Raw genomic sequence first — 13177 nt, forward strand, 5'->3', positions numbered from 1 at the left:
AAACAGCAGTGAGAAAAATAACCAGCTAATCTGCTTTTGATGGTGTTGATTAACACTGGGAGAACCTTCCCTGTTCTTCTCTTCTCAAGCAGATGGGGTCACGGTTAAATGTCTCATCCGTAAGATGACAATTTTGCCAGTGCAGCAATCCTCCAATAGTACACTGAAATAACAGCCTAGATTATGTGTTCAAGTCCTTAGGGTGGGACCTGGAACCCACAACCTTCAAACTCAATGATGGGAGTGCTACCACTGAGCCTAACTGACACTAGTAGCTACCTCCCACTATCATATGATTATTTTCCATATCCACCTTCTATCTAAAATTCACCTTCACTAGTCTTCCAACCTCACACAGAACATTCTTCCAACTTGTCTAAGCTTCCTTCCCTCTTCAATGCTGATTTTGCTGCTGGCATTTCTTTTTGAATATGATTCTATAGGAAAGTAAGCAAAGCAGAAAGAATTAAAGGTGGCTGTGGAGAATAGCTCACCAAATGGCACTTTTTAATGTATTCATATCAGTTTTTCACAGAAGCTTATAGCAATATCAAGATAGAAACACCCAAATGGAACTTTGTACAATCTTGAATGCAAGGGACAGGGAGGTTAGGAGTATTTTCAAAACAGATGTGATAAGTGACCATTCAGTGCAATATGAAAGTGAAGAAACTTTCCCATCATTTAACATCACTTTATTAAGGAGATGGGGTTTCATAAGCAGTTAATACAACAGAAGTCTATTTTATGATATTTGAACAGTTTTGAAACTACGACTTAAAAGTATTTAAAAGAAAATGAACAGTATGTTGGTCACAATTTGTATGTCACTCTGTAACCTAGCACTAACACATTTAGCTTTCATTTTTCTAGCTATGCTTTCGAAACATACATGACACAATAACTTCAATATAAATTGCTATGAAGTAAAATCTCTTGTGTGTATTTGTATTGCTGCATATAAATAAACATACATTATTAACATGATACAAAATTGTGGTTAAAAAGCGATGCAGACTATGCAACTATGGAAACACAGAGCCCACTCAAATGAAATACTGTCTAGTGGCGCTAACATAGCACAGACACTGTTAATGATTTTAGCCAGTTAAACTGGTCTGAACTGGTGCTGTCAATATCCTTTGACATTCTGTGACATTAATGATAAACAACTATTTCATTTAACAGCAAAGAATCTTTTAAACTCCAAACCCTTTTCTTCAGACTTTTAAGATTTTGATCTGTGTCCTCTTGGTGAAGCTCTGTCTTCCCTATATATTTGTGTATTACAACAGCAAGTTTAGGTGTATGTACACTATGGTACTTGCTCTTATAGATTTAGATGCAAAAAAGGTTTCCTTAGTCTTATAAAATTTCATTTAAAAACAGCGTTAGACATGTACAGCATTATATTACATTCAGCAGTACTATAAACCAAATTATAGGTAGGAGAGGACCCAGTACTCTTTTCACAGTTGGAATTATACAGGTGGAACAGATCTATAACTCAGAAACTACAACGTTAAAAGTGACTTGTGAGCTAGGGCTGTTTTAATCCAACTGGCAGAGCACACACATTCACAATACAAAATATACATCTCAGTTCGGCAATAATTGAGTAAACAGATTCAGACAAGGTCAAGGACGGTGCAGTGGGAGTTGATGACAGAGGTAACAAAATCTGATGCTCTAAAAGGTTCTCTTAAGTTTGAGGAGCATTATAGCAATATTGGGGACCTTTTACCTTACATAGGTCATAACTAGCCTAGGAATGTTTGATGGCATCACTTGAAGCATGATGTAGAACAATGATGCCCAACCTGTGGCCCTGCCACCAGAATTCGATCTGCCTGCCAATTTCAACAGGACCACTGAGCAGCTACTTATTTAAGTGAAGTAAACACTATTAAATGGAAGGCACTCAGCCTTGAAAAATCCATCATCAGAAACAACTGGTCTGCTGGTGAAGAATAAAATAATCAATCAATCCATCAGACAGCACTGCAGCCTCTCCCAGCAAGAAGGCACCAGGCTGGTAGACCCTCCTATTCCCAGGAGTACTCCTCTTCTCCTCCATTCGGGACTTGCATTAGGAATTCACAATACTGCCTGTCACAACTGGAGGGGGAGAGCAGCATTGCTTGGAGAGGGAAGTGGATGTTTCAACGAGGTGCAATCAAGGGGTTCTGAGGATGCCGTAAGGTTTATGAAATAATTTGTACCCCAAATTTTTGCTACTGACTTGCAATCACTAATCTGTCCAATAGTGTTTCTTAAATGAATTTTTAAAACTGATTGGCTCCCATCTTTTTTCATTAAGATTGTTACCTGTGGGTGGACTAGTAGTTCTAGTGGTGGAATGTTGTGTAGATCAATGTGTGTGATGGGCACAGGGAACAGCAGCAAGAGTGAGTTCACAATAGGATAGTGGAGTATGGAACACTCAGCCCAAACTGAATACGTGGCAGAAACTCAGGTTCATCAGCCCTTGTTAGGTGATCGGGTTGGTTCCTTAGTATTGCACAGAGGCAGAATGTTTCACTTTGGTTGGGGTAGAGGGACCTGAGAGATTCCCAGCTGGGCTATGAGAACTAGAGGATATTGTCTCGAAGAGGCTCTACAGGAACAGCTGGTCTTCTGGTGGTTAATCAATCAGACAATGCTGCCAGCTGACTCAATGGGAGCACTCCATCCCAACAACCACCTTTTGCCTCCATCCTCTCCAGATATCTCGGAAATCCATTATCTTGCAGGTCCAAAGTGGATGGGAAGAGTAGCACTGCGGAAATCAAGAGGCAGGTGTCAGCCCTGTTTGCTCCCACTGAGCGTGCAGGCAATGCTGTCTGACTGCCTTATTATCCACTGGGTTCTTCTGGAGTTGAGTTTTTTTCATCAACAGTGCTCAGCTTGCTCAGCCGTGGCTTTCTTCTGGGAGCAGGAAGGAAAGTTTCTGTGGGGACTTGGAGCAGCTCACTTAGAAAACAGCCCACAAAAAGGCTCACATATAGTTGCTGAGCTTGAGCATGGCTGTACTTTTAGACCCCCACCAATAGACTGGACCCTCATAGAAGGCCATCAACCATGAGATTCTCAGACCATCGCCATATGGCAGTGGTTTCAGCATCCCTTCACATCAAGCCAGAGAAGCAATAGCCACCAATGATAGTCTCTAACTCGCCTACCTGAGTCCTAATGCCACTGCCTCTAACTCACCTGAGTTCCAGTGCTGCTGCTTCTCCCTGCTTGCAGTTGCAGAGACAAATGGAGATAGATAAAATGGAAGAGTAAGAAAGGGGATGAGGAAAAAGGAAATAAATAGGAGAGAAAAGACATAAAGTAGCAGGGAAAGAGAGAAAGAAAGAAATGGAGGAAAGAAAAAAGCAGAAACCAAAGGGCCAACGGGACAGAAATCCAATGTGGGAGTTAAAAGTATTTAAACTTTCTCAACTTAAGCTATTTTGCTGTTGAAAATTGCTAGGCAGAGTCCAAATATTTCAATACTGGGTGGGATCGAAAATGAGAGAGAACCAACAGTACAGGCCTTCTCATCCACTTCCCAGTTTTAAAACCACAGTGGCAATTACAAAGGACTTAAAAATAGATAGCCTGCCATTACAAATGCAAGATATGCATGGCCTGGGGAGATCAGAGTGGGGAGAAAAGGAAAATGAGAGGGCAACGTACACTTAAAAATAAAAAGATTTTCTGGATCCAAACACTCAGTTAGACCCTGGATGTAACAGAAGCTTGCAAATGCCAAGAGGATCAATAAGAGATGTCAATGGCACATCCATTATCCATGGCTGTTGACAGATTGAAGGAACTGGTACATATAATTAGAATGAAGAAAAGACAATTTAAATTTTCTTTACAAAGATTCTCCATTCCCATCATCAAACCATTTACATTTTTTTTTTGCAATTTTTTTTTTAGGAGCTCCTTTTGCTATGACTCTTGGCCAGATCTGCTATTTTGTAACTTTCAAGATGAATGAGAGAGCCGATGTGATGACGCTGAACAAAATCCCTTGTCTAATATAAAAACAGAAGATGCTGGAAAAGCTCAGCAAGTCAGGCAGCATCTGTGAAGAAAGAAACAGAGTTAACATTTCAGGTTGAAGACCTTTCATCAGAACTGGAAAGAACTGGACAGTTCTGATGAAAGGTCTTCGACCTGAAACGTTAACTCTGTTTCTCCACAGACGCTGCCTGACTTGCTGAGCTTTTCCAGCATTTTCTGTTTTTATTTAAGATTTTCAGCATCCATAGTATTTTGCTTTTGAAAATCCCTTGTCATTTTGTTTGAGTACTGAATTTGTAGTTATTCAGCTGGAGCATGATTTCTGGGTTCTGAACACTGTACTCACAAAAAAACAAAACAAATACAACTAAAAAATTATCCCTTCTCAAGTACCTATAATACAATATAAGAAATTTTCAGTTTCTGTTTTTAAGCTTTCAAAAAAAATATTTATTTAACTGTTAAGCATTGCCTTACACTTCAGTGCTGTAAAATTTGTAAACTCTGAACACAGGCAATTTTGCAGAGAAGTAAATTGTAAGTGTTTTATCATAGGTAAATTGGCAGATTATTTTTCTGATCGAAATCAGTTTTCAGAAACTGCTGATTTTACTCAGTGATGAAGGTAATCCTTGAGTTTTCACTTTCCCCTTGCGAGGAAAGTCCTGAATTCCACTCAGCCCCATGTTGTTCCCTTGGCACTGCTGAGTTTAGGAGTTCACCACTTTGGCAGTCACAAGAACAATTCCAACTATCAATCTTTGGAGACCAATGCACTGCACTAGCACCTCATCCTTAATTCAATATTATTTTAAAATCAAAGAAGTACCATATCTTAATTAATAGAAAGTGCATTAGTTGAAACTTGTAGGTGAGATTTCAATTTTATTTTACACTAAAGCCTGTTAGGCCACAATTAGGCAGGATAATTTCTATAACAAACAAAAGCTTTATTTCAATACTTGGCTATTTATTTAGAATGTTAATAAGTTTAGGCGTTACAGTAGACACAGATGGAAACCTATTGATTTGGCAGCAGTGTGCATTTCTATCTAGCAATAAATCTAATCAGAAAAATGTAGCTTAAAGTGCATATGCTATGTACCCATTTAGACTGGGATGTGTATGACCTCAAACTTAATATATACATTCGTAATTCAGCTTCACACCATATATAAAACCACATTTGTCATTCTAAATTGACCCTTTCAAGGCTGGTTCCAACTTCGGAGTAGTTATCAATACAACACTAAGTTACAAGTTCTGTAAGGTCGGACTTGAAGGTGCTGCTGTCTATTACTTTACTTGTAAAATTGTTTTCCTAAAATTCTTAATCAATTGCATAATAGTATGTACAATTCAATTGCTGAATTATATGAGGACTTCACAAAACATAAAGATATCCAAAGAAATATCGATTAATATGTGCCAAGATGCGTTGTTTTGAAACGTTATGCTAATTTTGTGCCAGCGAAGGAGTATGGGGAATCAAGTGTATTGGAAAACAAAGCATTTTCTCTTGCTATTTAACTGCATTAAATATGTTGTTCTATAAATTTTGTTTCAATGTAGCGCAATTTCTTAAATCAGTTCTTGGAATTCCTTTACTCCTTAAAGCAGTAATTTAAAATTGCATATACATGTACACTGAGCTCCTGCCTTATTCCTATTTTCAGTGCTTGTAGAAGTTCTTCCATATGTTCCAAATCACTGGGTGTCTTCCTCAGCTGCTGACTTGTTTCAACGGTACTGACCAATACAGTGTCTACATCAGGGGTGTCCACGCTTTTAGTCTTCATAAACTGCGTAGATGACTACCATAGAACCTTGGGCGTCACATATAGGCCTGGATTTTCCTCCTTGGACGCAATCTGGAAGTTGCACCCGAAATTGCGCCCATTTTGCTGATGTCAAGTTACACCCAAGTATTTTCCCAATCTCATAAGAATACGCCCAAACTTAAAATGGGCGTAAATGGGCATAAATCAGCGTAAACAATCAGGGCCCAAGGAAACGTCGAACCCATACCAGTATATTTCTTCTTTGAGTCTTAAAATTTAAGTTTCAACTCATTCAACCATTATTCATGCACATCAGATACAGCATATTTAAGAACCTGCAATCGGGGAAGCTTTTCAACTTTTAATGTGACTTACTCTTATGCCACAAAAATGCATTAAAAGAAATAGAAAATACAGAGCAGGTGTCAGTGAGGATGAATTTTTACAAAATGCTCAAAAAATTGCAATTAGAGACCAGAAAAATAACTTTGTTTCCCGCTGCGACTGAAACTCTGGTCGCAATGTTGAGAGACCCCCCCTCCACCCCCCGAACAAACACAATTAGAAGATACTCACATTTGAGAGTCAGGGTCCTGACCAGTTTTGTGGACGGAGATTAGTTTGGATGGAGGGTCTGATGGATGGACGTAAAAGATCGAGGAAACTTGGGCTGTAATGCTTGGAATGTATTGTAGTTACATGCATAACTCACTTACACCCAAAGTTCTGCAATCTTTTAAGGCACGTAACTTGTTTGTGCCCAGCTTATGGGTGTATCTGAGTGCAAATGCAGAGGAAACTCCAGGCCATAAAGTTTTAATCCAAGTTCCCATTATTTTGCATATATCTCAAGTTACTGATACTAACAGATCTTGGTTTTATGATCTAGAATTAATCAAGCAATGAGACAACAGCATTAAAAATAGCTCTTTGCAAACCTCCATGCCTACAAAATTCAAACAGGACAAACCAGTGAATAAGAAATGTAAACCCAACTAGGACTGTGTTGCCTGGGCTTCAATGGCCGGTTTGCCTGGGCTCAGACACCCCATGTGGCCCACTGACTGCACACTTCTAAACAACTCTGGCCTATTTTGATAGATTCATACCCTATATTAGCATTTATGTCTGACGAGGCGTTCCTTTCTGATTCATAACATTAACACATAGTTTCATTGTAGAAGTGCTGCAAATTACTAATTATTCTTCTCCTAATGGAGTAATCCAGTGACCCACAGGAATTTACAATGATGTCAGATATCAAGATTACACACAAGAAATGTAACACATATTTCTCGTGTCTAATCTCTTGCTTAAAGTAGAACTGAACCAATCAATACTAATAAAACTAGGTCCAAAGCTGATTAACAGCTGAGACCAAAGCCTAGATTTTCTGATCTGCAGCACTTTGCACATATCCACCTTCCTGTGCTTTGACCCCAGTGGACCTTCCAGGTTCAGGCTCATTTAAATGTTTGTGGTGGCCACCCAGCAGTTTTTCTGATCACGTGCCTTGGGATGAAGGTAGGGGGGAGGAAAATCACTGTAGGTAGTGTGGCCGGCGGTGGTGGCTGAAAAAAAGATTCCCCCACCCCCCGCCATTTTTTAAAAAATCTCCTGCATTGCCCTGTTCACTTGACTGTTCTGCAACACACCCAGGGTTAATGAAAGGAAATAAGTCAAATGTCGCATTTCTATTATTAACCTATCATTTGGATATGTCTGTCCAAATGCTGAGATATCAGTGGAGACTGGGGTCTTGCAGACTGGCTTCCTGCCACATTTCCCATTCCTGCCTGCCCAGAACCCCTTGAAAATGGGCAGTAAATCATTAGAAAAATTTAAGTCTATGAGTCAAACATTCTGTAAGAATTTCAATGCACTGAAGAAAGAAATAAGGAGTAAACCACATTCACCACATATAAGAGTAATTTTACGAGTCCATGTTGCCATCAAGAACTTTTGGGCGTGTGCTGCCCACAATTATTGGTACGAAAATTGTGCACCAGACCAATAAAATTACCCCTATAATCTTCAGCACCAAGATTTTTTATATATATATATCGATTGTAATAGTTATTTCAGCAATATATACATAGCCTAGACTCTATATTATATATAAACATTAGTTTATATTGATAAATAATTATAAATATAAACTAATAGATATGGATTGCAGTTTATTTATTAAATTTGTTTATTAAATAACAAAGGAATTTTAACAATATAAATAAATAACCAATTTGATTAATCAAGGTGCAATCCAATACAACCTATAAACCAACATTTTTAATGTAGTTAAAAAGCATAACTTTTTATTTGACATCAAGCACCCCATAAAAGAATCTACTTTATAAAAAAAACATAAACTGTTAAGTCACATAGAGCAGTATATAGTAACAAAGGGGTGTTAAATAGCCATATAATCCCTTGTGCTAAATGATTGTGTCCTGCTTTTGTTCAATTTTAACCCAGTTGCAAGGATTGGCTTTTATCTACACATAGGCAGCTTTATTTTCTGGGTCAGTTTTTTGGACCCATATACAGGTAGGTAATATAACAAACCTAAGAGCTACTTGTAGGTAGTGTTATCTTATGTTAATCCATCATTCCTCACTTATGGTACTCGAAGGCAAATGTAATGTTTCTCCAGAGTATAGAAGCTTTACCTTTACATTGGCTTTCATTTTACAGCTCCTGGTATCTTGCCTGATCCTCCTTTTTTGCTGCTTGGTAATATATTCTTCCCTTTCATTTTGCTATTGATCTTCAAATCTGCAGGATATTGTGTGGTTATTTGATCTGCAGTCTTTGCTGGTGCCATCTCCTTATCTTTTCTAGAAAGCTCTGAAGTTCTTTCCTTGGGTTTTCTTCCTCTTTTCTTCCCAGTTGTGCTTTTCTTCCTGTCTGATTTTGTAACCTTCAGTTCTCTTTTGCTCCTTGCTGGTATTTCTGCAGAGGCCCTAAACCAGTTCTGTCAAAGGACATTTTAACCTTTAAGTGTTGATTGCGTTTTGAAGTTTGGGAAAACTGCATAGCATAATTGTCACTCCAACTATTTTCAGGATAAAATATGAAGTATTAGCGTAGGGTGTGCATTTTTAATGAATGTTTTTGGTTTTTTTATGCAAATTTGTGGGCGTTCAAATTCCTCTATTTTCTTCCCTATATCCTGTGACTCACATCGCCTACAGCTAGGTGCAGGTGGGCAGACAATCTGTTCTCAGACATGCACCAAATTTCTCTGAGCTTGCTAAAAGGAAACATGTGACATTTGCCTAGGGGCAACTTTCTCCCCAGTTTTCCTTCCCTTTTGATAGGATGTGCTTGGCCTCCACTCAGCACCTCTCCACAGCTGCACGATTCAGGTTGACACCTCAGCATCATGGGGTCACACACGCTGGTGTTTCAACGCACAGTGCTGCCGGTATTACAGGGTCTAGTTTAATAATGGGGCATTTACCAGCAAGAGTGGTGCAAAGCAGACAATACCCAAACAGCTCAGAGACTGTTTATGGCAAACTGAACTTTAACACATGGGAAAGATTAAAGTAATATTTGCTCTTTTCAAAGTATTCAACTGTCATTAGAAAATTAACAGGAATCCCATCATCCAGAGTGTGACATTCCAACCCTACAATTGTGGCATGTGAACTAGTTAGGTGTACTGCCAGTCTAAACTTATATTGGATGATAAAATAAATGATGTAGCAGTACACCAGTCATATTTGACATTCATTTTCCTAGTATTGTGCGTACACTAGTCTGTGACCACCTGTAAAGTCAACTTCAAGTCCACATTATCAGAATAGGTGAATTAAGCTGAATTAGGCTGGTCTAGTTAACCTACACTACAAAGGCAGCTTTTTTCCTTTCTCTCTCATGCATGGTGGATGTGACTAATAGTACACCAAGACAGTGTCAAATGTGTTGTGATTTAACAGCAAGTGTACTGTAGTTTTCATTACCAGTAATAAATGTAGTCCTTAAATTCAAACCCCTTTTCCTGTGATGATAGCTTCAATATGTTGAAAAGGATACAACAAAAGCAGGGACAATTGTTACATTAATACTGAAAGTAGTAATTCTTTTTGCTGATTTTCTTGTTTTGAGATTATTTATGAAATGATGTTAGCTTACCTCAGAATGAGAGTTGTTGATGTGGTATTTAACTCCACTTTCCGAGCTAAACTCCTTCTGACAAATCAAACATCTGTATTTCCCAACTAGATGCTCACCCTGTCATAAAACAGCATGTCATTAAATCTTAAAAGGTGAATATTAAAAAGAAAACTGCAAGTCTTCACTTCTCAGGAGAGGTCTGCAATTAAGGAGTAATTTCCTAACTTTGCATTGCTAGTAGGGATTGGGCATTTGAATTTCCAATATGCTCTCTCTGTTGGCAAGGCTCAACACTAGCAGCGTGGCCAGAAATTTACCCCTTCAGTGTAATACAAATATAAAACTGCCCTGTAATTTATGGTGCATTTTTGAGCAGTACCAACAACAAACTGCATTTATATAGCAGTATTTACACAGGAAATGTCCCATAGTGTTTCACAGAGGGAAAAACAGATCCATAACAATGAGGAGCAGAGAGCTCAGCAGTACAATGGGATAGAGGGACATGGAATTCGGTCCCCAAGCCAGTAAGTTTTTGTTCTCAGCTGCACTGCTACAGAAAACTGCCAAATACAGTCCAGGCATCTCCCAACAGGAGTTGGGGAGAGTTGCATCTCCAGACCATTGTTACATTCCTCCTCGTGGTTGGTGGAAGTGGCACTTCTTAGTAATTTCTTTACGCAGAGGATAATTAGAATGTGGAATTCTCTGCTATTAACTGTGTTGAAGCAAAGTCCATGCATTCTTTTAAAAGAGAATTAGATAGTTACTTGATAAAGAGGAATATTAAGAAATATGGGGCATGAGCTAGTCCTTGTGTGGCTCATGTGGAGAAAACTACGGATACAGATTTCTTGGGCCAAATGACCTGTTTCTGTACTGTGACATTTTATGATTCTGTGGTGGTGGCCTGGGTGTTTAAGGGATACCAGCCCACCTTAAAATTAAAAGGCTAACAAATTGTAAGTACTACCAGTGTGTTTGTCAATTGTCTGCACACTCTATATCACAGGAATGCTCCTCCATATGTAAATGCTGGGAAGGCATTTGGAAAACAGGTCCAACAATTACTGTAGTTAATTTCTAAGAGAATCCAATGCTTGCCATTTTAAGGGATCCATTCAAATTAAACAGAAATGCTGGGAATTTCCTCAAGGCATTCCCCGCTCTACCGTCATAACTACTGGCAGAAACCCCATTTACCCCATATACAAATTTCCGCCAAAGTTATAGCGGCAGAGCAGGAGAATCCCAGAAGAAATTCCCAGTGAAAGCGTTTCTAATGGTGCATTTATACTACAATTTGAGATCAATAGCTGCAGTATCAGTTCCGTCGATTTATACTGTATGCCCCCAATGGGAATTCATCCACCTGGGAGAGAACTCCACACAAATGTGCTCATAGACATTCGCAGAGTTACTCTACTAATGGTTTAAAGTTAAATGTTTCAAAATGCCTGCACTCTCTAAACATTTAAGTTAATTCTGGGTAAGTTTAATAAGTGCTCACAAGGTCCAAGAGACTTGATTTGCACTTTTAAACCATACCTGATACTGCACTGGTGTGAGACTGCCTCCTCCAGGGGTCTCAAACCACTTCTCTCTGGAGGCCGGATTCCTGGTCATAATCTGATTCTGGTGTTATGGTGCAACTCTAACATTGCTATAAAGCAGAAACCACTTTGCAGAAACACTAAAATTGCAGTATAAACGTGCATTAAGGTATTTATATTAAGCGCTCAATGGGAAGACATTGCAATGTAGAACAAAGCAGAACCTCTACCTCATCGCCATTGGGGGTGATAAAGTCTGTCAGTTGACATACATGCAACTAAACAGCATCAGCCCCACAGACTGTTGTGGTGTTATTTAATGATGCATCAGTTAAAAACAATCTGCTTAGAAAAAAACAAAGTCAGCTGGTCGGTAGGCTAAGACATAAATGGAACTTAATGCTCACATTATTTGTGAGGGAACAAAATTGAAGAAGATTCTACTCAGGTTGCACTTCAGTGCCACCTACTGGCTGTCCACAGAGTGACACTGGTGGATTCCATGGAAGTGCCAGTGGTCATCCACCTGCAGCTTCAGCTGGAGTCCAGCATGTGAAGACAGGAAGAGCATGATAGAGAGAAACAGGGAAAATAATGGGTAAAAGTTTAAAAAAGAAAAAAAAATGACAATATCTATGTCCTCCCTAAACAATGTTAATTTGCTTTGTATCCATTTGTTTTAGAATTAGCCATTACATTCATACAACACTTCCTTCACAACACTACAACTATGAGGTTGAATGCCCGTAAGGGCCAGATTATCCTGCAGATATGTATCGGGGAAACAGAGGCGAATTAGTCTGTATGAGGGAAATACTTGACAAAATCTTACAGAATACTACCAATACTCATCTGAAGAAGGTAAAGGCTATAAACAGCAGTCAACAATAGGTCATGCTGTACAGTAATAGTGGGATTCTTTGAATGAATAACTAAATTTATGGAAAGAAATACTTGGTGCGTGAAGTTTATTTTGATTTTCAGAAGGGATTTGATGATGTTCATCATGTGAGATTTTTGAAGAAGATAGAATTAATGGGAAATTTAGCGAGCTGCATTAAAAATTCTTTTGACAATATGAATCAGAGATAATAAACGGAGAAAGCTCTGACTGGGGGCAGTGATTGATAGTGTTCTAGAGAACTCTGTTCTGAGTATCCTACAGTTTACAATATTCATAAATGATATGGAGGATGTTAATATTAATATGAAATTTGTTCAAAGGGATCTGAACAAATTAAACAGATGAGGTAAAGGCCAAACAGATTTTAATAAATAATGAAATAGAGCATTTTAATCCTGTATAACTCATTGATAAGGCCCTATTACATGCAGTTTTAGACACTCTAGCCTCAAAAGGACAATTGATACATTGGATAGATTTAAATTTAAATTGATGAGAAACATGGATAACATGGATGTCCGTAAAGTGCTTAACTGATTACACAGCAAGAGGACATGAAGACATCATTAACAAGCCTCAAATTAAACCAGGGAGCAGAAAAATATTTTTTTCATACAGATTTAGTGGATGTGAAATGGGCTCCCAGTTAATTCCTTTAAAATGTCTGGTTAAGAATGGAATAGATAATATAAAGGATACTTATATATATGCGATGGAACAACAATTTACACTTATATAGTGCCCTTAACATAGCAAAACATCCCAACATGCTTCATAAGGGGCAGAATGGATGTAAA

General features: G+C 38.5%; 1 protein-coding gene across 3 annotated transcripts in view; it reads right to left on the reverse strand.

Moving 5' to 3' along the window:
• Positions 1–580: 580 nt before the first annotated feature.
• znf512b (zinc finger protein 512B) overlaps positions 581–13177 on the reverse strand; it is an 86868-nt gene continuing 74271 nt past the window's right edge. For 2 of the 3 annotated variants that reach the window (XM_068000504.1, XM_068000502.1), the window contains exons 16-17: positions 9942–10040; positions 8087–8775 (exon numbers count right to left, since the gene is read on the reverse strand). In XM_068000504.1, the coding sequence (XP_067856605.1) occupies positions 8485–8775; positions 9942–10040 (390 nt within the window). In that variant the 3' untranslated portion in view covers positions 8087–8484. Of the gene's footprint in view, positions 2780–8086; positions 8776–9941; positions 10041–13177 lie in introns of those variants that run through there. The other variant, XM_068000503.1, reaches the window with a different exon arrangement.

The sequence above is a fragment of the Heptranchias perlo genome, chromosome 19 (genome assembly GCF_035084215.1).
Source record: "Heptranchias perlo isolate sHepPer1 chromosome 19, sHepPer1.hap1, whole genome shotgun sequence".
Taxonomy (NCBI): Eukaryota; Metazoa; Chordata; class Chondrichthyes; order Hexanchiformes; family Hexanchidae; genus Heptranchias; species Heptranchias perlo.